The sequence below is a fragment of the Labrus bergylta genome, chromosome 13, assembly GCF_963930695.1.
Source record: "Labrus bergylta chromosome 13, fLabBer1.1, whole genome shotgun sequence".
Taxonomy (NCBI): Eukaryota; Metazoa; Chordata; class Actinopteri; order Labriformes; family Labridae; genus Labrus; species Labrus bergylta.
In genome coordinates, this window is record NC_089207.1 from 15,280,692 (window position 1) to 15,307,655 (window position 26,964).

A 26,964-nucleotide genomic window follows, 5' to 3' on the forward strand; every position below is an offset into this window, starting at 1 on the left:
CATAGGCCCAGAAATGTGATTGGCCACCCCCAAAATCCTGAACTGATTGGATATTTGCCCTGTCAGAGACTTATGTTAAAACCATCTTTTTTTGGAAAGACTGCTGGTATTTCTCTTTACATATCATTGTAGCATATTTTTGTTTGTTGTTACTTTAAATTGTAAATAAAAAACTTTGCATCTCTATTTAATAAGACATACATCTACAAACATACATCTTAGTATTTGTGTCATTAAAAAGTTAGGCTAATGTTGCTATGTAGTACATATGATTGGTTAGGTTCGAAAGGGAAAATAATTGATATTTATTTGTTTGAGTTTGTGTGCACATCAGACTTCAGGCCACCCTTGTACACAGTAGGTTAGTGCCACAGTTGGGCCACCCCAGTCAGAAACATCTGGGCACGCCCCTGATGTGAGAGCAAAAGAAAACTTTTTAAGTTACTATGCCAACTGACTAGTTACTCTTTTGTTTACTAATGCTAATTGAGTAAAAGTAGCTTTCCCATCACGGATAAACACTCAAGGTCTGTCTATGGCATGAGGTAAGTTGTCTACTGAAATAACAACAATGTTACCATGTGGGATTTTTCTTCATTAGTGATCTCATACATCCAGCCTATTGAGAGCTGAATCAATAAACACATGTTCTCTGTTAACATCATGTCATATATTACATACACATGGTTTCTTTTAGAAATATCAATACGATCTTTGCTTAATGGATAGTTCAGGGTAAGATATGTATTTCTTTCAACCATGCTTCTTCTGAGAGCTTTATTTGTGATATTTCTGGGTGTAGAAGTAACTGGAACAAGAGCAAAGCAAGTCCTCTCATTGGGATGACTTTCACTGCACATCTTGCTGTTAATCCGATATCTTGGAAGAAGGAGGGACTGAAATATCTTGGTATCAATATAATCTCCCATGTTGAGATCATTTTTGACATAATTGGACCTTAATTGATGGGGAAAAATCTATCGGAGAAGAACACTTGCATTATCTTTTTGGGGCCGAGCAGAAATAATTTAAATAAATGTATATCCCACACTTTTTTGTGATATCTTTGATTCAATTGAAATGGCCTGAATATTGGTTCAGAGAAATTAACAAGCTGTTTATAATGTTGTTTTGGGGTATAAAAAACAAACAAGAATTGGTCTAAGCATAGGACTAAAGGGTGCTGAAAATATGCATATAGTTTAGCCTTTAATGGCAAGTTCCCCTTGCTTTGGGCCAATCATGGACATTGTGAGGCTGAAAGTGGATACGGCTGGAGTCAAATGCAAATGTCAGCTTTTTTTCTTGTGGTTCTGTACACAAGCTCACACAAACATTAAAAATCAATACAAATGTCATGTACCATAGCAAAGGAGATACAAAAGTAAGGTGCAATCAATGGATTATGGCTTCCCTCGTGTCCATGAAGAAAACTCTGTTTAATAAAGAGTGGAAAAATCACAACATTGAAAAATTGTCTCCAATTGTCAGCAGGAGAGGAAGCTGTCATTTAGTGAAATGAAAGCTCATTTTAATTCTAATGGATTGTGTTTTCTACAGTATCGGCAAAATAAGTCTGTAGTGAAGAAACTCAGATCCATAATTGGCATCAGATAAAGATACAATAATAAATTAAAATAAAAAGTAACAAATTGAGGCACTCTATCTAAACTTGTGTATGTCCCTCTCCTGCTGTTGTAATATGGATAAAGTCAAACAACAATGGGAATGTGATTCGGGTAAAACGTAGCACTTGTACAATGGGACACTATAATACAGCATACAAACTACCTTTCAAAATGTGTTTAAAATAAACTCATAGGGTGAAGATTTTACACCCAGAGAGCATATCACTGAACACAAGCTGAATAAAATGAATCCTAATATGTCATATCTGTCCCTTCATGGTTGTGGAAAGAGAGGCTCCTTCATATACAGTATGTGTTTTGGCAATGGCCAGAAATAAGTATTTTTTGGAAAGGAGTCCAACATAGAAATGAAGCTATACCACTATGTCCAGAAATGTTTTTGTTGGGAGTTAGAGCGAATGTTGTAAAAGCTGTAGTAACACAAGGTCTGTTAATATAGGCATTCCTTTCTGTGAAAATAACTATCCTCATGAATTGGAAAGTATGGAAATTGAATCGTGTATTGAATAACTGGCTGAAGGACTTCATAGCAATGGCCTAGATGGACCATGGCTACTCATCAAAGAATATCTAAACATGAGGCCTGCATGTTGCAAATAGAAGGCAGAAACCCTCATAAAGGGAAGTGAGGATGATTCCCTATAATCATAATCATATTGATGTAATCTAATCTGTAATCCCTGGCAAAATGTCCTTGAATTGTTCATTTGTAATGTATTTCTTTTGTGTTGTGTTTGTGTTGAGCTGGTATTTGATCTTTGTCTCTGTAGCGTAGTTAAAATGTAAATTTAAAAAAATGATATACAATGTCCTACATTTTTATTACAACAATTTTCAGAAGCTCTATTCAGGCTGCCAGTTGAAGGAGCAATATTTAGCCCACTGTGACGTCTCACCTTCAATGTGAATGTCACAGAGGCATTATGCACCTGTGTGTGTGTGTATGTGCATGTCTGGGTGTATGGAGCACCCATAGTTTCTTTATGTCATGCTTCCCATATGCTGTAGCACAATGTGAATTAACTGACTGGGACACTTTTATTACACAGCTGCAGAAGACCTATGAATGTACAAAGACGTAATGATTGCAGAGCTTCATTGCAGCAATTATGTTTTGAAATAACACTAGGCCACTGCTGTACCTAGATTCCTGAATTGTCTGAAAAAACAACAATTTTATATTTAAATGTATTTGAGTAACTTAAAAGAAAACGACCCACAAAATAAGATTTAGGCTTCATCATTGTCTTTTTACACCACCATCCTTAAGCACACCAACAATAAGCAGTATAATTGTGGTTGATAGTTTTTGATCACAATATATTCACAAAGCTGTCCAGCATGCACTGACCTTGTTCTTGGTTACAAGCAAAGAATAATAAACAAAAGTGTATTAGCATATCAATGGTGGTGCATAGAAATAAATCTCAAAACACCCAAAAAAAAAGAAATACAACAAAAGAAAGCTATGAACCCAGAGGATTCATTGGGTGGTTGGTTGTCTGAAATTTTTTTACATCAGCTGAAGACTTGTAAGGGGTGCTTCGGCTGTTGTTGAGAGTCAAGTCCATGTCTCCATTTTCATCAGGTCCCGTTGTGTCTGTTGCATTTTTATATCTGATGCCAAAAAGACCACAGATTTTCTTCAGCATCAGGTCGACAATCTCCTCCTCGTCTGACGGCTGGGTAAGAAAGGAAATGATAAACCGATTGTATTCATCTGTTTTTGTTTAAACTGTGAAAAATACAGACGTCTCATAATGGTTCCTGCACAGTGACGGGGGAACAAGGATACCCACAGAGATAATAATAATAATTCAAATCGATTTCCTTTACCACTGTGACATTTTTCAAGTGTTTCTTTTTTGTTTCACGCTGGGAAAAAAGACAGACTTGCATAATTGCTCCATACTGAAATCCCTTCTGTTCAGAATCAAAATTGATTTATTGGCCAGGTATGCTTACACATACAAGGAATTTAACTTTGGTGAACTATGCTCTCTTATGTACAGGTACAACATTAAATATCAACAATAAACATAATAAGAAAAGATTAATATTTACATGACTAAATATGAAACAGTGCAGTGGTGAATAGTGCAAAAGATGCTGAAGTAAATCGATGATGATGAAATGAATGCTTTAGAAATTATTTTAAGGTATAATGCAAATAAATGTAACTGTAATATATATTATATTATTAAACCACAGAAAGGGTTGCAGATATGGCCCTTGGCGAAGCTCTTGGAGGCATATTGTTCAATAATCGGAGTATACAGTAAAGTATACACCTTGAATGTGTGCCTAGAGTAATGATTTGTAATGAAGAATTACCTTGTGATATATTTTCTCCTGGTTGAATGCCACCAGGATGACTGAGATGAGGAGATTGAGCACTATATAAGACATGAACACAACACAGGAGCCAAAGAGTAATCCACCGAGCCAGGGGCTGCTGTTCAAGACCTGGAGAGGTGTATCAGTGAGACATGCACATAAGCGTAAGAAAAAAACACATCCGAGGGGGAAAGGAAAGTCTTATTCATGCACTAGGATAATGTTGAGAGATTCTGCAACAATGAATACCTCTTATTCAAGTATTTTAGGAAATCTGTAAGGGTGAAGATCTCACCTCATCATAGTTAAAGATACCAATCTGCAAACTGATGATGGTCAGGAGAGCATCTGTTAAAGTCCTGTAATGGCACAACTTCCAGCCATATAACACGTTGCTCTAGAAAGAGTTGGTGAAATAGTTATTGTTGGATATTATTAAATGATTTATTGTCATAACTATGTCATATATGATACACTTCATTCTTAAATCGCTATTTAAATGATAAAATGGACTTGAGCTTTTAGCGCTTTTCTAATCTTCTGACTACTCAAAGCACTTTTACACAGCAATTCACACCCATTCACTACCTGATGGCAGAGGTCCCTATGTAGAGAGACCAGAAGTAACTAATCGGACATGTGGCTGCAGGAACTGGGGATCTAATCCTCGACCTTTCGTTTGAGAGACAACCGATACTACCCAATAAGCCACAGATGTCCAAATTAGGCCATAGAGGATTATGTTCAGCATCTTAGAAACATTTAAATTGATGAATGTATTAAATACAAGCACCCATCATCACTGCACAACAACCCCAACACCACAGGGGATTTTCTTTTATTCTGCAGTCATGTGGCTTGCCACTCTCAGGTAGGTTTTGATTTTGGTTGAAATGTGCAGTTCACTGAGATTTTTCAGAATTATGTTGATCTTAAATAAAGCTTTCACTTCATTTATAATATTTTCATAATTTCATTTAGCAGTGAGTAGTGTTCACGTCGATGTTAAAGAACCGGAAACCCTGTTTTCTTTGCTAAAAGGAGAAAGTCATGGGGCAAGATAACGGGGCAAGATACTCACAGCAATGGAATACGCCAAGAACATGATCACAATGACCATCAGGAAACTAGAAATGTCACCCCAGGCCCTCTCCAGTGTGGCAGAGATCAGGTTCATCTTTGGGTTCAGTCTGAACAGGTGCCACAGTTTGATGGTGGAGAGCAGGACCAGTAAGGCGATCAGATACTGGAGCACCGAGTCTGCTGTGGCTGTCTCATAAAAACTGGCAAATCTGCAGACACAGAAAATACCTCAGCTATCACAGATTGAGGGTAAAGACTACCACCAAAAAACACTGTCAAATAATCCTAATGACTTCTCAATGCAAGTTTAGCATAAACAAGACACAAAACAAGCTTTGGGCTAAAGGCTAACATTATGCTAGTTCGCAGCAAGTGTTTGACTGCATGCTTAAATTATCCTGCAAACACTTTACACAAAAGATATTTGGATCTGATGGGAATACCAATGCCTTTTGCAAGTCTAGTCATAAGCATGAACAGTTGACAAGATGATGAGCCAGATATTGAGTCAAGAGAACCACCATTCATACTCAAAGGATTTTGAAAGTGTGTAACTAGTTTCATGGCAATCATATTTCAATCTTATTTCCATTAACCTGAAAAAGTAATGAAAAGCCAGGAGAGCAATCAATGATTGATTAACAGTAATCATCCAGGGACCATGTATGTCTCAGTGAAATTTCACATCAATGCATCTGATAGATATTTCAATCTGAAAGTAGAAAGACTGACACGTCCATCCACATGAGCACACAACACAGAGCAGAAGATGCTCTATGCGTAAGAACAAACAAGAAACTTAGTATATTATGTTTTAGTCTCACTGGTCTTTGTGGTTTTGGTAGTATGTCATATCGCGGTTTCCTAGCAGGGTCCTCTTGATATAAACTCCGAGGGCACTCCAGCTCAGTAATATGATAGCCAGCTCAAATATGTTCCACTTGCTCCTGAAGTAAGCCCATTTCAGCTGCCTCATTAATTTGCCCTGTGCAGAAAAATGAAAGAAGGGTCATTTCCATGTGTTACAAAGAGCCAGTAACTGTCAAGCCACAAAACTATGGCCGTGCAAAAGTGCAAAAAACTGCAGTTCCTTGAAGGTGCATTTAAGGGTCAAAAAGCTTATCTCCATTAACTACCAAGGTAAAATGTCAATTCTTACAGAATAATTAAACACGGCTTAAAATTATTTTGGTCTGAATAGCTCTATTCTTTATTTGTACACATTGTAAGGTGGATGACTTATTCTGTAACTCACTGTTCTAATTAAGCCTGCGAGTTATTCATACATTTGCATTAACTGGGGCGCAGCTGATTTGACTGACACATTGGTGGGTTGTAGCTTAAGCCTTGCCTGTGACTAGAATGGTCAAAAGTAAGGTAGAGATAACATTTCCAATATGTCGAACGCCAACATTTGGTTACAAAATGGCAACTACTCTACAGAGAATGGGTGATGTCACTGATTATGTTATTTACAGTCTATGATTACTGTGCATAACCCCCAATTCACACATATCGTGCGTGCTGCGGTCTGTCAGCACCACGATTTTGCCCTTGCAGACGGCTCGTTGGATCCCACTGGATCCGTTTCTGGAACGTCAGCGCAGCGGAGTGCACCCAAGATCATCTGTACACACATCACAGGAGAACTACAAGATCCCACGGGAATAAGGAGAGAATAATGTGCAAACAACATGTTACTTTGTCTTTCTAAAGATGGTTTGGTGTTCATTCGGTGCCGTAATGTTGATAAAGTGATGGAAAATACGATCGCGAGTCCGTATATTGTGTTTTTTTTGTTTTTTTTAATTGACCAGATGCTCTTTGCGTTTCCTTGTCTGACTTCCTGTTTGGGCTGTCATATTCTGTCTAGCTTGATGTGTGCCTGCAGCGAAAATAGACTCGCAGAGTATTTGAAAGGGATGTGAAAATGTGTGAATTGTTGGTAACTAAAGTAGCCTATTGTAACACAAATTATAAAAGGGAATAACATTAGTACTATGAAACCATGCCTGTAAACCTACCTAACCTTTTCAGCTAACCCCTAACCCGTAAGCTTTTATGTAACTTCCAGATGAATTTAACAAGTACACAAATACTTAAAATATCCTCTATTACTCTGTAATATAATTAATGCATCACATAACAAGAAGCAGTCATTTCAGTTCACATAAAACCAAAAGGTACACAGGACAAGCTGTATCCCTACAAAAACAGCCTAATTGGGCTGTAAGGAAGGACACACAATTAAACCTTACTGTCTCAAAAATGACAGTTAATAAACACCCATGGACATGAACTAAAATGACTCTAAAGAAAGTGAAAAATCCATGATCGAGATCTTAAGAGCTGAGCTAAAAATGTGTTAAAGAGGAAGGAACAGTGTTTCTGACCTGAAAATGGAAGAAAAGCACAAATTACATAAAAGATTCAGTTACATCATCAGATAATAATCATTGGGCAATTTCATGTTTTTGATAATTATAGGGACGGATTAAAGGAGACATGAACTCTGTAGTCTAAAGGTGATTATGGAGGTGGGGGGGGGGGGTGAAGAAGCAAGAATGTTTTCTAGTTTTTAACAAATCTGCATCATGAAATTGAATTTCCCCTTGTGTATATCTTATATTATCCAAACATCCTGTTGATCAGCTTGTCAATAGCAAAATACAGATAAATGATCTGTAATAAAACAGATCAAAGTGGATGCAAGTGCAGTAACAGTCATTTTGCCAGTTTCCAGAGAACAAAAGTGAGCCTGAACTAGTTTAAAGGTCATCAAACTTGGTTGCCTACTGTTCAACTTTATGTAGCTGATGTGTCTGTAAAGTAAATCTAGAGACTGGACTGTTGAAACCTCAGCAGGGAGGATGGGTATATGCAGGTCACTTGTTCTATTGCCCTTTGGTAGACTTCTGATGCCAATGTGCCAATTTAAGGCACTTAAGGCAGTGGATAGGGGTTAGCATGGGCACCCTGACAGTTCTGTGGCCCTACAGCCCAATATGAACCAAACTGAAATGCACTTTGTGTTCTGACATCTTGTTATGAGAACCAGCATTTTTTTTTAGCCTTGACCACATGGACCAGCCTTCGCTCGAGTCATGCATTGATGAGCCCTGGCCGCCCATGGCCCAGTGGCATGTTCCTTGGTATCTTCCTTCGACCCCTTGTGCTAGGCACTGACCACGGCCACTGCCAACATCCCACAAGAGCTGCAGAGTTGGAAATGCTCTGACCGAGTTGTATAGCAATCAAAATTTGGTCCTTGTCAATGTCGCTCACATCATTTCTTTTGCTTCCAATACATCATCTTGGAGGACAAAACGTGCACTAGGTGCCTAGCTTGAACCACCAACGGACAAGTGCCACTGAAAAGAAGTCTGTATCTGTATACTTTATGAATAAAAAAACCTCAAAGCTCCTATGAGGAGAGTTTAACTGGAAATGAAACAGACTGAAATTAACACTGATGCTTCTACAAAAGCAAACGAGACCATCACAGAAAAGAGTTATTCTTCATATCTAGTTATTTTTATATGTATATCACCATTGCCATGGGGTAGGTGTCATAAGATGTGAATAACTGAACAATTATGAAACAACCCTTTTTGAATTTTTCCATGCCAGGGATTCATTGTGAGTTGCATGTTAGCCATTTTAAATAAAGTGTCAGATTTTTTTTTTTTTAAACTACTTTACAGGATAAGGTCAGCAGAGACCCAAGAACCACTTTGTCCACAGGAGGCGCCAGAACCCACACAACCAGAAAGTTCCTCAAAATAGCTTTACATAGCAGTTCTGAGACAGCTTTTACTTTTTAGTAAGTAAAAACAACACATTTGATGAGTATCAGGAGCTTAAACACTGAATTTTTCCGTTGAATAAGCAAATGGTCGGATATTAAAAATCTTGTATATGAAGAATGCTCTTTCAAAAATGTGTTGAGAGTTGATGTGACTGACTTACACTTGAATGAGCCCTGTCTGCCTATTATGATGTAAGTTTCAATTTGCAAACTCCCAGTAAATATAAAAAACACTACTTGTCTCCTTAAGTAATGGAATTAAAATAGGCATGTATGCAAAGAATAGCACTTTAACCACTTTCTGTGTGAATAATATTACCTGTAGGAACATATAATAGAGGATGAAAACCAAGTATATGATCTCAGCAGCCATAACAAAGATGTGCAGGGGCCCGGTTGATTGGTAAAGACGGACACTCTGAAGCTCACTGTACAACTGAAATGCTCCTAAAAAAACCAAAATATACACATTGATTAAAAAAACGTACTGGGCATTGTATTGTGTATTTTTGTGAACGTACAGTAGTGAAGAAATGGGTACAATTAGAGGCTAAAATTAAAGAGGAATTCTTTGATGCCATATATCTTTAATTATGGTCTCACATGTACTTCCAGGAGAGGGTGGTTACATTACATAAAATCATAAAAAATCCTCTTTACCATAGCTACATTTACATCTCCATTTTTGACAAAGATTTAACTGAATAATGAAGGTTAACAACGAGGGTACAATCTTACCTACGGCTGTGGTCTCCAGTAAGAGTGTGACGATACAGAAGAGGTTCACATTGGCGTTATAGATGGTGAACTCCACAAAGATTGCCCTTGTGTAGATATCCAGCCATTTATCTCTGAACAGACCCTCAAGGGTGCTATAGATGGAGCACACAGAATAATTTAATTCTGGTTTCCCTTTTGTATCATTGTATTATTGAATTTTGACCAGTCTTTGTTGGAGACAAATTTAACTGTATCAAATTTCATCTTAATTAACATCAATACATTGATTGTGTGGATATATTTTAGTGTAAATAATCAACTTTAGGACTTCTACGAATTCCGATCCAGATAGACAAGCATGTCTGTGGTTGTTTCAACGATGCAGCCCAGTTTGCTAAGATACATACCTGCTGGCATTTTGAACATCTGGGCCAAGCTCTGCTACAAAGCCACCTCCCCTGTAGAACTCAATGTTCCCCCAGAAGTGATAAGCCCTTAGCTGACCCTGGGTCTGATATTTCCATGGGCTGAGTGGGCTGTTAGAGATATTATCCCCAATTGAGTAGCTCCAGCCAGGGTCATAAGAGCCCATCTCCTCCACCTCCCATGAATATGGAGCATTGCAGTCTCGTACAATCCCAACCACAGAGTCAGCGGTCTGACAGGAGTTCTTCTGGACTCTCAATTGACGGAGACGAGCGTTACCCACCAATTTGGAGTTTCCATCTGTGATAAATCCTAAAAAAAAAGCATTTTACAATGTTTTTTTTCTCTCTCTCCAGCAATGCTGAGTGTGATTAGGTTTTTGGCGTGGGGTCTTGAAGTTTGTTTTTCATATTAAACAAGTTCACAAATTAGTTAAGTCAGGCAAAATATTTTTCATAGGATTCACCATTTTTATTTGTAATAATGTGGTCTGTTAGAATATTCACAGCTCTAGCCATTTGTTCTGATTGAACTTGATTCTCTTATTATTTGCCAATGTTCTCGTTATCAGAACACACTCAAAGCCAAAAGACCAAAATTTAACAAAGAATGGCAATTTTTTAAGATGAAGCACAATACTGGTAGCTTTAAACAGTATAAATGGGTTGACCAATGTTTTGAACCATTATTGCTTGTATTTGATACATTTTTCAACCAGACAACAGTTTTGTTCTTTAAAAAAACATCTATTTTACTTTGAATGTCAGTTGTTAGTTGTGAAAAACAGAATATGCTGAAGAAGACCAGCTCTATCTAAAAAAAAAGAAGAGGATACATAATAGTGAACACCTGTTTTTTGTTGTTGTTGCAGAAGTGAATTAAAGTTTAACTGAACTAGAATGTGGGTCTCTAATCAGGAGAGTGGTGGCTGGTCCATAGAGGGCGCTGGGGCCAAACTACTCCCCACAAAGAGAGAGCGAGACCTTCACTTTTTACTGATTTTAAGGTTAACATATATGTACGATTTTAAAAGGCCAAGGCCATAAGTATGTAGTAGTAAAAGTATAATATGTAATCAAATTTTCTATTTTTAAGGAGTTTCGGATTGTTAACGTGTTTCCCGTCTTGTGCGCAAAATTTGCCTCCAAGGCTTCTATAGACTCTCGTAAGTTGCACATTTGCAAGAGAGGGCAGCAGAGGGATATGTCCCAAGAACTGAGACATTAAGAACAAATCGTACAGTTTCACAGGATCAGAGCATGGGCTGTTTATTGTGGTGCATATGGTGTTGTTTTTTAAAGTACAGTATGTGAATTTAAATAGATTGTTTTCTATTTAAGTTAATGTTATTGCGATGCAATGTTAGCATCAAGCTAATGAACGAACACGATGTCCCCAGAACAAGCGTCCTACAAATACAGGGAACATAATTTATCTGCAGCTTTAAAACAAAATCCACTGGTTATCAAGATTCTAACCACATGGACAAACCGATACTTAGCTGTCATAAGGGTTTCATCTTTACCTGGATAAACTCCATAAAGGTTCTCTAGTAGAGATGTGTTTGCCCAAGTGAAGACTTCTCCAAGGCTCATACTGTCTGTGATCCCTCTGCTGAAGCTATGCCGGATGTGCCGGTTCAGGAAAAAAGCATTGGGATCCCTCTGCCCATACGCCACCAACAGCAGCATCCACATATACCCCATGTAGACTGAAAACAAATGGGCACATAATAGTTCTTCAAAGTCACCATGCCAACAGAGTGAATTCATATTAAAGCAAAGTAGAAATTTGGCTCAGGACCAGGAGTAAAACATCTGGCCAATCTGAGAAATATAACTTGGGTTTCAGGTAGATAGAGCAGAAACTTTCCAATGAACCTTTTCATTGGGCACATTTCCTTCAATTTGTCATGATTTACTGTTTAGTTTGTTTATTCTTAGTTGTTGCTTACTTTTGATTTCCTGTTTTATTTTGTCATTTGTATCCTTGTGTTTCTCTGTTTTCTGTGTATTTTTCTGTTCATAATCCTGGGTTTAGTTTTCAGTGTTTCCTGTTTTAGCTGTTTCCCCCCCCCTGTGTATCATGTCTACAGTGTTTCTTCCTGCCCCTGTGTGTTTCCCTCCAGTCTTGATTGCCCTCATTGTCCTCACCTGTGTCCTGTTTGTCTCACCTGCGATTGATTACCCAGAGTCTATTTAGTCTCTTGTTGCTTCTGAATTTGTAAGTGCCTACACAATCTGACAGTACACAATCTGACAGTACACAATCCCATTAGGAGGTGCACATGAAGTGACATTTTTCATTTAATTTCGCACAGCATTGTGTGTACTGAAATACAACTAATTTCCTGAAAGGATGCATCAAAACCATGCTGCACAAAACGCAGAAGTTCAGCACCCATGCTGAAATGTTCAGTCTACAGAGATGGACCCAAAAAATGCCCACTGGTTGACCACGAGGGTTCAGTCTTTTGAAACCATTTACGTTACTCCATACTGAACTGTGGCTTATCGAAAAGGGCCTCTGTGTTTCTTCCCTGCTGTGTCAGTTCTTTATCAGATTTTCTCCATGGTCATACGTCTTCTGTGTTTCCAGTGTTTTCCTTGTGGCTCCTTGTCTTTTTGCTAAAATAAATACTTTTTGTTTGCTGCAATCGAGTCCACATCATTGCTCTTTTCTAAAATGTGATAGGAAAAAGAAACAGGAAACGAAGAAACACGAGTATACAATTGACAAAAGTTAAACAGGAAATAATGACGTAAGAAGAAATAAACAAACTAATCAAGAGTAAATCATGACATAGTGTTTTTGATCTGGTGGATATAATAATCTTTAACCTGAAAAACCTTTCTGTTAAACATACAAAACCTGCATTAGTGCTTACTCAAAATCTCCTTGATGAGGGCAAAGGCTTTTTGGTCCATAATCTGGTTCCTTTTCATCTTTTCAATGTCTGCAGGAGGAGGAGGCTCATAGAGACTGCCATCCCGTTGGACTGTTTGTTGGTCCTTACCGTCACCTGAGCAAAGAGTTACAGTTTATAAATTGATGTAAACACTACATTTAAGACCCAGAAACAGTATTGTGAAAGAATTGCTCTTACCCTGGTTTCTGTCATTACCTTCAAATGCCATATTTTGAAAATCTTCTTCATCTACTTTCTTTATTAAAACTGCAAAGAAGATTGCAAGACATACCACCTATTGTTAAAAAAAACAACATTAGAGAATAAAGATTTATACTTTGCATATTCTCATACAATAGTAGGAAGTGTACAGAAGTTTTAACTATCCAAGTGAGCTTTTTTACAGTTAAAATTGTGTTGAATATAATGAAATACAACATGTTCTGACCTTTAATGGCTGAATGATCAGGACACTCTGAAAAAAGGAGACTATCTGGGACACCAGCCAGCTCACAGAGCGTTCCTTTCCAAACTTTAATCCATACAACATGGTGAAATAACCAGCTACAACACTGGTCCCAATCACAAGCAGCCAACCGATGAAAATAAACCACCAGGGTAGTCCTCTGTGACAGCAAACCTTTTTCTTTTTCTGACTCTCCTCCCCACCAGTGCTGTCTGCAGGGTTGAGCCTGCACAGGGGACAAATAAAGGGAAAGTACTCAATGAGTAGAGAGCATTTGCAGCAAAAGGCGGCCAACCTGAGAAAAAGCACAACGTCCAGCGTCTTTTTCTTAGACCGCTCCGCTCTTCTTTGTGCGGACGGAGCGTCCGCACAAAGAAGAGCGGAGCGGTCTAAGAAAAAGACGAAAAAGAAAAAGTTCAGCGCTTCAGTTGAAAATATATTTAGAAAGGTGCTGTTGACGTCAACAGCGCTCTTTCCCAAATGTATGATATTCCCCGTACTTTTTGCCTCCCACAGATCGTGTTTTATACCCACATCCTCTTTGCTCCGTGTCTGCTGGGGTCAAACCGATCTCATCTATAGTGTATAGATATCTCTGCCTTCCAGTGATTCTAAATCATCAAATGTACTTAAAATCTATAAAGGAAAAGTTATAATGTTTTTGAATGTTACAGATATAGTTCAGCAGCAATTTCTTGGAGAATGTAACTTCATTAACATGATGACAAAAGGTTGTCATTTGTGGGCAGGGACCATTTTGAACACAATGTCTTTAATCATCTACTTTCCAAACTTGAAAGTCAAAGTTTCCAAAGTTATTAAGACATTGGTGGATTTGCATGTGTTAGCCCGTTATCACAGCAAGATAAAGCTGTTACTAATGAGTGACTTTTGTACCTCTTCTGGGTGGGTTCATATAGCTCCACACAGCTGACTTTGAAGAGCTGATCTTCAAGAGAGCCCTTCATGCCCCTGACTTGCTGCAGAGCCTGGTTGTAGCTGTTTGGGTTGGGGAAGCCAGAGGGTCCCAGCAGAGTCAGCTCTCTGTCAATGTGACACAGCTGCCGGTACAGATACTGGCTTTTGTTGCTCTTTTTCTGAATCCCCTCCTCGGTTGACACAGGATGCACAATAGCATTGCCCTCTGGAAGTGTACAAAATATAGGACTGTATATTTGGCAGTTTTTAGGAGGGTTAATACATGATGAATGCATAATCGTACACTTTTTTAAGGAAACAAGCGAAACTAATAGTTGCTGTGATTTATTCTCAAAAATCTGACTGCTTGACTATTTGTTCCAAAGTTTTGGAGCATTTTCACTTGTATCTGCATCATTATATTTTAGCAACCCTGGTTGAATTGGAGTCTGATTGGGTCTTTCCATTGACTTTATCAACAGAGACACAAAAGCTCTAAAATCAGCTTTGCACAATAAAGTTTTATCCTGGTAAGTGAATTTGTTAACCTCTCATATACTTCATATACTTTAAGCAGGGCGGTCAGTATTCAATAGTTAATAGTGATGAACTAAGCTCTGAAATGTATGCATTCATTTCTTTAATCACAATTAATTGCTTTAATATTTTTTTTTTTTGTCCCTTTTAGGTACACAGTGGATAAGCCTCCTCAGCGTCTCCCTGTAGTCACAGTGATGGAAAAGAACAAAACTGCTGCGTCTTTGACCGGCTCATTTCACTCTCAGACAGAGTGACGAGTCAGAAGTAATATCCTCATGACATCAAGCATTTCAATGTTTCACTGTTTCTTTTAGCTGTTTTCATTTAGTTCCTTTTTCCATGGTTACACTGTAAGTGTCACAATTATAATTTCTATTTTGAAATGTGAAAAAACAGAATTCAAATGATGCAATTAAATATTGGATTATTTGCAATCATCTATTGAAATTATGTGATTAATTGTGATTACATTTTCTATAATTTGACAGCTCTACTGACAAGGGTTACAACAAGCATTAGGTCATGTGTTTGTGTTTATTGCTAATTTTATTATTTATTTCCTGGTTTATGTTGTGTTTTTGTATTCACCCTTGTCTCTGATCCTGCTCCTCATGTTCCTGCCTTGTGAGTCAGCCCTGCCCTGATTACCCTCACCTGTGTCTCATTGTTCCCTGATTGTCTTGTTGCCAGTACGTTGTGTCTCCCAGTGTACCTTCGTCCCAGCAATTAGTATTTAGCTCTTCGTGAATGACTCTCACCTACTCTTTTGACCCTTTTTGCTTGACCCTCTTGATTTGTTGTTTATCTGTCGACCTGTGTAGCGAACCCCTGCCTGGATTAAAGGACTGTCTTTTGAACACTACCTCTGAGTCTGTGATTGCCTCCGTTTGTCATTGTGTCCTTTACTTTTAAGCTTCTTATTTAATAAAAACATGTCTTGGTCTTTCTTCATAATTACATGAGAAAATAAAATTAATCACAACGAATTCACCAGATTCAGACATCTTTGGTATTTTTCACAATTTTTCTTGGACAAATTATCTTACAAAATATGTCATTCATTTTAGCAATACAGGTGATATATATTTTTAGTGGAGCTAAAGTGAACAGAATAACTAAAATTACTAAAATGTGGACAAAAGCCCCTCAGTGTGAAGGTCAAACTCTATAAGACTGCTGTAGGAATTCTGAGAGAAAAGTAGAGCCGTTGTTTGCTTGGAAAGGTTATAGTGCTTCAGCTCTTTAACATGTCAACCTCACATAGGAGCACTTAACCTTATCAAGACATAGTTGAATTCAATGTTCCTCTCCTCTTCTCAAAGCTTACAAACCTGTTGACTGAGGCTGGTTGAGATTGTTGATGTTCAGTTTTTTGGATTGGGTGTCATCACTGGTTTTGTTGTTCTGTTTGATGAAATCGTCCACCACAGAAAGGACAGCATTTAAATCAACTTGTTGCCCAGGCCCAATCTCAGGCTCTTTGCATGGCATGTTGCTTTTTACTGTCTTAGACAGTGAAAGTGCAATTCTTGAAACATCCTGAGAATGAAAGGTTTAATATTACAGTGTTTTTTTTCAACACATATACAATATTCAACATATGACATTCTAACAAACTGTTTGAATTTAAGATTAGCAACAGAGGTGGGCATAAAAAATTATCTACATTGACTTCCATATCAGTTCATTGTGTTAATATTTAACAGAAGTTAGAATTAATGTTCACCGCTATCATTAAAAAGATAGATTGGAGTTCTTCAGAAGCCACAATGACTCAGAAAACTCTTAAAAACAAATGTGTCTGTGGCAGAAATCTCACGATAATTATTAATTTCACTATGGGTATTTTTTTCCTCATTATTTCATCTTATTATTCCTTTTTCTTCTTTGTATTAACACCTTATTAAGTCTGTTTTATCTGTTTAGCTATATTGTTTTTGCTTGGACTGCTTTAAGTGTTTCTGTTTTTTTACATGTTGAATAAGGAGGGCCACTCGACAAGCCCCTCTGGGTTTCTTTGGCTTCTCCTGCACATTTATTTCTGAAGTTAAGTTTGTTTTTACAGCCTAATCTTTATATACTGCTTATTATTGTTCTTTAATGTGTTTTTTTTGTGCAATAAAATAAAAAAATTAAAAAGTGAAATGTTCCGTTAATCATTTTCCAAATGAATGTCTACGTTAAAGATGAATAAAAACAACAGATGAAGAGACGCGTGCCCAGCTCTGAGTTTCAATACATTGAGTTGAACATGTGTCATAGTACATTGAGAGTGTGTTTCAAAAAGCTGCACAGCACTTGAAAGACATGAAGTGCTTACCTTGATCACAGCGTCAAAGGTGACGTTCACATTGGTGGGGACACTCTGGGAGAAAGAAAGCCGTTCAAGAGCAGCTGGTTTTACAGCTTTACGCCAGCAACAAGATGTTTCCCGAGGACGTGTGCTTCTGAAGATGCTGACAATGAGGATATTCACTGGAAACATGATGAGGGAACTCTGAACTCCAATCATGAACTGTTGCCAGGTAAACTCAAAGTGGCCTAGAAAAAGAGGAAGAGAGAGAAGATTGTACAGGATGTGCACATGAACTTTCAAAGATACCAAAGAAACCTCCATTTTTCCTTTGATAGTAAACTCTCGGGTCCTTCAATGCTTTTCCAGGAAAAAGGGTCATAATATTGAAGAGCTATTTCCCTTTGTCTGTTCTTGAACTCTGGGAAACCCACAACTGGAGAATTGGAGTAATGAAGAGATATTCTAATTTGTTTTTGTTACACATGAATGCACACGGATAAAAAGCAAAGAAAAAAAACATGTGAGTTAGCGAGAGGGAAAGTTAGAGAGCATACACTGATTACAATTGAGCATCGTAACCACGACGATCAAAATTCTGAATAATGTTTGTTAAGGCTGTATGGGCTGTAAAATAGTGTCATAGTGTTCCTATGGTTTTATATGTTCTTACATTTTTTATCTTTTCTCTTAGGCCATGTTTATTCAGATCTTGTGCAATATGGGTAATGTGCAATATATGTTTAAGTGTATTTTTTTTGCATTGGTATGTGCTCTTCTGTTTACATATGGATTGTGTTTGTATTGTTTTTATTTATTGATTCTATTGTGGAGGCAGCTGAATGTTTTCAGCCCTTTGAGTCCAAGACAAATTCCCCCAAGGAGGCAATTAAGTGTATTGTATCGTACCTGACGCAGTTGTCATTTTAAAGCCCAGCGTCCACATACAGTATATTAAACAACAAGTTAATTCATGCTAGTTGTTAACGCCCAGGGGTCTCTTCGAGTGAAGTGTGTTCAGGAGCAAAGCTGGTGCGTTCCCATATCTTAAGGGTGCAGAATAGGACTGTGCCTTAGAACCCAACTGAGATCATTTTACTTATTCTTAATGGAACTGTGTTTTACCCAGGTCCAATGTCTGCTCAGAGGGGTCTGTTGGGATGCCATAAAACATGAGGCTGGTCAGCATGGTACAGAGCAGCAGGGAGAAACAGCAAGAAACTCTCTGGACACAAGTGAAAGTGCTGCTTGGTGGTCGACTGATCACAGAGTACCAGAGGTGTCCATCGCTAAAGTCCTTTGTTGTCTTCATGAAGAACAAATTACTGTAGAAAATAAAACAGACAAAAGGAAATAGCACTGTGAAATCAAATAAGAAATACAACTCTCATGGACAACCTATTACAAATTGAATATTATCCCAATATTTGATTTCTATCAGTCATTTTTATTTCTGCTAAACCTTCAACGTAACCTTTTGCTAATTCTTGAATGCATGATTCCACAACCAGTCACCTTTAGTGATGCAACAATAATTGCCTTAAGGACTACTTCACTCTTTTCATCAGCAGTCATGAATTCTAAAAATGAAGTTGAAATACATAGAACTAATTAAAGGCAGGTAAGAGTTGTTTGTTGTAAGTAATGCCCCTTTGTTTTGTTTTTTTACACATTTCTTTCTCATCTCTGCACACTTGAATGTGTTGGTTTGATTTTTTTAAATTATGCTTGCTTCCTGTGAATAAAAGTGGAAGCTCAATTGGAATACACATCCTGCCTGCCAGTTTTTTGGTACATCTCTTTTTCAAAAATTGAGCAGGTAGTTAAGGTAAAATCCAAACCAGCTATTGCATTTCATTTGCATTTAATCTGTGCTTTTATCATGCAAATTCCGATTGAAAAGACACACTAAGCCTTTTGATACCAGCAGTGTTTGTGTGAATAACATTTTGCTACCAGGTTGCCTCAATATACCTTTAAATATAACCTTACCTGAACCTTTTCAGTTCAATCTCGGAGGCAACGGGGAAAACTTTATCCAGGAAACAATCTCCCATGTCGATGGCGAGCCAGGAGTTGCAAAGAAAATGCCACCTCTGCTCGGTCTGTAAATCCTGTACCATGACATTACCTACGTACCTGACAGACAAAGTCATAAAGTGATAGAGATTGTACAACAAATGCATTATATTAAAAATATCTTCTCAGTCTTTAGATGCAATGAAACGACACCTGAATCGAATCCCTTTTGTTAATCTCTTTTGAAAAGAACAGCGAGTTATCGTCAGTAATGCTAATTTAATGATGAGAGAAGACATGCTGTGCTCACATTGTGATCAATGTTCAGTGTTCTAGGTCAGCTTTTAATCAGGTAGAAAAAACATCAAATTTTTTATTAAAGCTAATATGAGGAACATTGAAATGTGGAGATTTTGTTGACCATGATGGGACAATTTTGTCTTTGCTGATTTTTTTCACTGTATTTATTGATTTATTCTTTGACTTTTCTTTATGTTAAAGGTAGAGTCAGTATCTTTGTTCGTTGCAGCTTGGTAACACAACATTCAAACTGGGCCCTTCCTCCTGGGCTCATTGCACCCACAAGCCCTCACTGACTGCAGGATGACGTTTGTTTACTGCCTTTACCTACACTGCAAGCGGCTACTGTATGCTAGCCCAAGCTGACCACCGGTTTTTGGGCCAACAGAAAGCAGGCCAACTCACCGTCAGTGGGTGAAAGCCAACTGAAAGTTCAGCCTCATTTTGGTACGAGCTTTATCCGAGCGGTGTTTTCGCCTCATCATCATAGTTTCTATGCTTTGCTGTCACATCCATCATCGTCATATTCACCAGTTTGAATCGCGTCATATTAATTGTGTCCACTCTTAATTGTGTCATTAGCTGGGGGAAACACACCAGTTCCCCACCCAGAAATGTCCCGAGTCAACCGAAACAAAGTAGAGCAAAATATCAAAATCCAGTCAGAGGACAGGGTCTCTGCAGACACAGTCACTACCACACATGTATGGAGGCCCATAAGTAATGATTTAGCTGTATTACTTTTGTCTATATTTAATTTCTTAGGAAATACTGACGCTATCTTCAAAAGTCAACATGAAACTCACTGAATCGTTTGTGTGAACACAATTAGAAAAGGCTGTTCAGGCAGAATGGTGTTAATAATCTTTTCTGACACCTGACCTGAAGTAGGAATGACATGAATATAAAAAGACTACTTGTATAGAAATAATCCTTCTCCTCTCTGAAAGTATTCTTTGCTTTCATAAGACTTAAAGAGAGAATCTCTCAATCAGTATTACTTTCTGTCTGTTTCATCACCAGTTTAAAATAACCCCAACAAGAGCTTTAACCTACCAAGCAGGATGGCTCCCTGAGTTGTTGTGCCACAGTCTGATGCTTTGCAGGTCTCCCAATGAAAAAGGAGCAGTGAGCAAAAACATATCCCCCGCACCCCTCTCAAACACACATTTCTTTCGGTCGGTCAGATGATGTGGTTCACTGATTCCCTCCACACCAACGAGAGTTATTGCCACCTAGAACAGTTCACATGTCTGTCATTAAAATGGAAGAATCTGTTTTTGAAGGATGAAGTAGGGTTAGGGTTAATGATGAATTGTAAATGGACTTCAGCTTGTATAGTGCTATGTAAAGTGGCCATCAGTATTAACTAATCCCATTCATACGCTGCCGATGAGCAGCATCCGACATGTGGCTGCAGGAGCTGGGGATTGAACCCTCGACCTTCTGGTTGAGAGACAACCGACTCAACCACTGATCCACAGCCACCCATACCCCTCCTAGAGTGAGGGCAAGGGATGAACACTAAATCTACAAAAAGAGAGACTTCAATTTTGAGTTATAACCAAACCAGAACATCAGTGTTGCAACAGTCACCTTTGGCTATCCACCACATTTAAATCAGAAATGGCAGAATTGATGACTTACAATTACTATTTCATTCATGAAATGTCATCTGCCTCATTAAAGAGACTCTGTGTGATGGTCCTCGAAAGGGGGGTCAGTTATTACTCAATTTTAAAAATGCCAAAAATAATAAACATTTTCCAAACAGTTAAATAATAATGTTTGTGATATTATCTCAGGCTGACAAGTCGATGGACACTTAAGAAAATGAGGACACTATCAATGTGGGTTTGAAATATGATTCTGCTACAAACAATATAATTTCAGGATCTTAAGGCAAATCAAGAAGACTGCACTTCAACTGATTTGATCATTCATACATAATTCATTCCTGCAGATCTCTCAACCACCGTGACATATCAAGTAATTGTTTTTTAAACATTGTTGATGATTTTTTTTTTTTTACTTTTAACTTTAGAGATAGCACTGTGGAGAGAGTCAGAAATCAAGAGAGAGAGCGTGGGGAATGAAATGTCAAAAAAGATGCCACAGGTTGGATTTGAACTTGGGCTGCCTGTTTGGAAGACTATGACCTCTGTACATGGGTTGCACACACATTAACCACTAAGCTTCTGGCGTTCCAACACTGGTGACAAATTTTTCATGCTTGTTAATGTAAATGTATTTACCTGAGAGGAAGTGGATGCTCCTCTGCGATGCCCAGTGCTCACACTCACCAGGTAGCGGTACTCGTCCATCGGATCATTGTCCTCCAGCACAGTCACAGTAACCTGGCAACGATCAAACAGTATAAAGCACGTTTTTATGGTGTGATTACTTAATGTCTGAATAAACTTGATTGTAAGAGATAAACCATACCTTCACCGTGTCTTGAATGTCTTTTCGTCGTGCCCATACAACAGCCAATAAATATGCCACAAACAGCGCCCCGACGAAACAGACGACCACAGGATTCTCTCCAAAAGTCGCAAACAGCTCAGCAGTGCGAGACGGGTCCACAAGGTTCGGAGTGACGAAAAAAGAGCTCCCGAAGAAGGTGAGGTGGTTGCAGAGGCACTGGGTGACTAAATGCGTGCTATTAACACCTACCTTTGAAGACAACAACAACACCTGTTAATAAAGCTTTGGCAACATATGACAGGCTATATTGATTTAATTGATGCACTTACCCTGCATCCAAAATTGCTCCAATCCAATTTTGACTCGTCCCAAAATTTGCATGAGCTAGTGATGGGTGTAATGGATAAACTGGCATCGATGGATTTTATACCTGGACCTACAATGGGCCTCACAATGAGATAGTGCTCTCCGGTGTTTCCTTTTAAAGTCACTGGGTCAAGAAGCCAAGTGTATTTCTCCTCTGTAGAACGCACACAGAAATGTACTCTTAAATGTTAAAAAAAATAATTATAATGTAATGGCATTAGAGTTACAACATACCTAATTCACCACTATGAGATTTATTACCTAGCGTTGTTCCCTGTAGAGGCATCTCTGTCATTGCAACATGATTTGTTTCAGTGGGGTAGTCTTTATAGCCGAGGAGAACTTTGAAGGGTAAAGGATCTTTTGAAGGCACCATCTTTAAAAACAACAAATAGCAGTAAAATTCTTATACCAAGAGAAACAAAAGACAAGAATCATGGTTTAAACCATTGGTTCCCAAACGTTGCTCTGCCGGGCCCCTCCATGGCAGATGAAAATATTTTCAAGCCCCTGCATCCTTCACCATATCACATCAACCTTTATCAACATTAAACACACTGTCAGACTCGCTAATTGCTAACAAATTCCTATATTTTAAGAATTTTTCTTAGGCTGTAAAAAGTCTAGAAAAGCAACGACAGTGTGTGACAAAAAAAAACGATAAAACAAACAACCAACTTTTAAAGAGGTGGCTGTTAAAAGTGTTCCTGTAACATGTAACTTCCAAAGTTTAGACGTTAGGTTTTGATTCATTTTCAGCCTTACATTTGCCTGGAAGTCCTCCCACATCATTTTTCATGCTTTGCTAGCAGTGAAAAATTGTGTGCATTGTTTTTGTTAAGCCTTATTGGGTTCTCTCATCATAACTCCGGGCCCCTCCTATAGGATCCGCGGCCACCATTGGGTAACACTGGTTTAAACGGAGCACAATAATGATTGTATTCTAGTTGTTTTGGCACTATACTTTCTAAATATAGCTGCTTAAATGTACTAATACTGAAAAACAAACAACTTAATTAGCAAAATAATTGGATACAGTTGGATGTTTTTATGAGGCTGTCAGTGTTTTGAAGTTGAAATAACTGTCCTTGTTAAAGTAAACTACAACTGATAAGAAATATGTGATGTAAGTGATCAGGACTTGGCCTTGTAGTGCTTGTTGATTAAAACATCTCACTGGACCTTTAACACCAGTGTGTTGTTGGCTGAAGGAACATTTATGACCGTTGTGCTGTAGTTCCCAAGGTCCAAAACAGACGTGTTGACCTGCTCTCCAACAGGCCTTGGCAAATAAATCTGTGACAAAATGGGAAAAACAAAACAAATATTGAAATATAACGTTCTTGTTCAATGCGAATTAAGTGAGTAGATTGTAATCTAATAAAACATATCCACTCAAAGATAGATATTTTCAGGCTCACTTCCAATATTGTACTACTATTAATTCACCTTACATAACACAATTAGCTTTTTCTGTAAGTAATTTCTTGAGGTAGTACATGAGGTATGCATGATTGAGAAGTTTGGTATTTCACCATCATTTAACTACAGTGTAGACTCGTATTAATTTGTGTTCCTCGAAAGGATTTCTTTTCTATTCTACAAGTCAATTTTCAGAATAAAAGCTGCGAAAGAAAAATGGTCTAGTGTCATTGAAATTCATAATGTCTCCTATCATAATACACATGGACAATATTAGAGGAAAAAATAAAACTTCTGTTCAATATCATTTTGAGATCAGTATATGCTTTCTATTAGTATTCTTAAAAATGATTAAATTGTAGATTTGAGGTTTTCCCCTTATTATTATAATTTCTTTAATAAATACACATAACGTGCTCATGTATCCAGTAGTAAAGGGTGTTTTTGTTGACTCTGATGGTTTTCAGTCTTTTTTTTTTAACATTTAAAGCAAGGAAGAAGCTTCAAGGAATGAATAAAAGTAAATTTCCTATTTTATGATCTCTCTTGACTGTACAATTGTTTGATCAGATGAACCCAGAAAAAAATGTATCCAAAATGGACGACTGGAATAAGTTCACAGTTCTTTAGGCATAAAAGTTTGATGAGTCACCACACCCTTAGAGTTTTACCAATAACTTTTCGAAAAAAATGTCTCTTGCCTTTTGTTTGATAGCCCAGTGAATAGAGTGGGAAATCAGGAGAGAGTGGGGAATGACATGTGGGAAAGGAGCCAGAGGTTGGACCTGAACCTTGGCTGCCCCTTTGGAGGACTATAGACTCAGGTAAAATTGGGCACGACCTAACCCCTTGGCCATCTGCGCCCTTGATGTGGATATTTTCAACAGATCATGGGCTCTTCCTGAGAGAGTAACAACATATCTGAGACCAACAAAGTTTTTCACCGGGCCTGATGCACCTGCCAAGCTTCATGACTTTTTGAACATGGTAAAGCCTAAAGATTTGTGCTCATTTAATGAACAAAATAACAAAAACCCTTGGGATTAAAATGAAATCCTCGTTCTCTCAGTACTTGTGCCCTAATTAGTGAGAAAATAATACAAACCCTGCAATTACTCATGCACCTGTTTGAACCAACATTATAATCTCTTTGACATGCACATGAGCATGCCTTTGTGAGAAACTCTCATGTTTAATCATACTTGACAACGTGACAACACCACTTCAGGTAGAAACAGCAGGTTGTGCACATGCACCAAACCCACTCCATGTAGCATTCATTTTACTTAAATATTAACGCAGCCTTGAACAAATTAGTTTGGCCTACTTCAAGTTTCACATTAAAAATCACTTAAGTGCTTAATTCAATTAACAGAAATTAAGCGTTCACAATAGATTTGTGCCATATTCGATTTGACAGAATTTTCCTTCGAGCTCCCTCAATGTCTTGTTAGCCTGAAGTCTGTTTTTCTTTTAGACTTTAGATCATCCCTGAAGAGAACACGCTCTCTCTACAGGAGAGCACAGTATAGAACATTTCTCAGAAGGTGCACTGACCTCAATGTCATCACTCAGGCTCTCCATGGGGATTTTGGATCCATCTGTTGTTGTGAGGGATAAAGTGCCTATTAAGCCACTGATGTTCCCCCTCTCATTCCAGGAAAATGGGTTTTTATCTAAACTCAGCATCTGTAAATAAAGTTTAGGAGCATGAAAGGAGTTTAACCTCATTAGCGAAAGTGACACCTTGTGAAATTAAGGAACACATATTAGGGAAAAGGCATGCATACATCAGTTACTTTCAAGCTGCTGATTTGTTTCACAGATTGAGAGTCCATTTCTATTTCGTGACTTGAATTAATGCAAGCTGTTTTTGGCTGTGGCAATGTGCACAAAGAACTGCCACAGTGACAGTGTTGTATTGTGACACTCACTCTGCAGCTTAGTGAAAACTAGACCGCATATTTATGGGAAAGAAAAGACGTTAGAAAGATTCGGTGTTTATGAAAACGCAAAAAAAGAAAATATATAAACCAATAAACGACAATTAAATGTCAAATGAATTAACTCAAAGTCATGCATCATCCCTGAGTTGCTGACTCTGATTTGATAAGGCCTGCATGTAGGATAAGCTGTATAGCACAGACATACACATCAGCTCTCCCACTGACTTACTCGAACATCCACTGGTTCATCTGAGGGTAACATATCGGAGGGGAGAGGTGGGAAATGAAACGAGCTGCAAGAACAGTTGGGAATATTTATGCGCTCTCTGTGCAAACGTCCTGCTGTCACTCTGAGGAAAAAGATATAAAGGGATTCTTATGTGTTAGACGGGTTTTTACTAGAATATAAAAAATGGCTGAACATACAAACAAACTAAAATGCTAAATGTGAGTTAAAAAATATAAGCTGTACATAGGCAGGTTTTTGTCAAACAGTTACATTTCCATAAACTTTTATCCCAGTATACCCTCAGCTTTCATGTTTTTGCAAAGAGTCCAATGAGAATCTCAATACTACGGTAATATCTGTCCAGTTACTATACAATGTAGCCAATAGATTATCTTAGCTAGCCTGAAGACTATAAAAAGGCATACAAAGTAAGCCTTGGTTTGCCAAGTGTCTCATCCAACTCTTAGTCAACTTATGAAACGAAGCTTTCGGTCAATGTTTGTCAAAGCTGTTTGCTGAGACTTACCTGTCAACAAACACACTAATGTGATCATCTTGGATAATGGTTGGCCCTTCATTCAGATCTTTCAATGCTAACAGTGCACTCTGTGTATTCTCCAAAGCAAGTAGAAGGGCATCAGATGTGTTTTTCTGCAAATGATAACACAAGTAATTTAGTGTGTGATAAGAGAGGATCTTTACGAACTTCCTTTACTTACTTCTTCTTGAGAATGTCATTGCCATTAAAACAAGAGAAGACTGGTGTATCACTGACCATGTTTCTGCTCACTAAACTCATTGACTCAACTTAAACCCCTGATGACATTTTAGCCCATGTGGATGGTAAGATTTAACATTTTTCCACAGGAATATTTCAATTCAAACCTTTATTTATTCTCAAAAGGACAATGAGGTTTCCCTCATTTCCAATGCCAATATGGTTTGCTGGTGAAATTAAAAACAAAAAAATAAATCAGTAAGCTTCAGTCCATCTTTTTCACCATGGACCTTAGCATTCCGCAAAATAATGTCCTCCTGAATCTGATGCATGAATTCATACAAAGTCATAACAATCAATCATAACTATTGTAATAGTAAATGGATTTG

At 38.0% G+C, this 26,964-nt stretch overlaps 1 protein-coding gene across 1 annotated transcript; it reads right to left on the minus strand.

Annotated features, from left to right (window-relative positions):
• Nucleotides 1–1,007: 1,007 nt before the first annotated feature.
• Nucleotides 1,008–25,890, minus strand: LOC109994487 (polycystin-1-like protein 2). Its single transcript, XM_065962396.1, has 25 exons — nucleotides 25,858–25,890; nucleotides 25,240–25,371; nucleotides 23,443–23,556; nucleotides 22,522–22,636; nucleotides 22,224–22,414; nucleotides 21,913–22,143; nucleotides 21,723–21,824; nucleotides 20,524–20,702; nucleotides 19,141–19,287; nucleotides 18,274–18,473; nucleotides 17,176–17,396; nucleotides 16,187–16,394; nucleotides 14,295–14,541; nucleotides 13,380–13,623; nucleotides 13,130–13,226; nucleotides 12,911–13,045; nucleotides 11,549–11,734; nucleotides 10,005–10,335; nucleotides 9,616–9,749; nucleotides 9,197–9,324; nucleotides 5,894–6,054; nucleotides 5,068–5,278; nucleotides 4,282–4,383; nucleotides 3,984–4,115; nucleotides 1,008–3,331 (listed from the first exon to the last, which is right to left on the minus strand). Exons 1-25 carry the CDS (start codon nucleotides 25,888–25,890, stop codon nucleotides 3,116–3,118), a joined length of 4,197 nt encoding a protein of 1,398 aa, XP_065818468.1. The 3' UTR covers nucleotides 1,008–3,115.
• Between the last annotated feature and the right edge of the window lie 1,074 nt (nucleotides 25,891–26,964).

Coding starts and splice junctions, on each gene's coding strand:
- LOC109994487 (XM_065962396.1), bottom strand. CDS start 25,890: ATGTTACCCTCAGATGAACCAGTGGATGTTCGA. Junction 16,395..17,175: donor CCTTTGACGCTGTGATCAAG/GTAAGCACTTCA, acceptor TTTCATTCTCAG/GATGTTTCAAGAATTGCACT. Junction 6,055..9,196: donor TCTATTATATGTTCCTACAG/GTAATATTATTC, acceptor TTTTCTGCACAG/GGCAAATTAATGAGGCAGCT.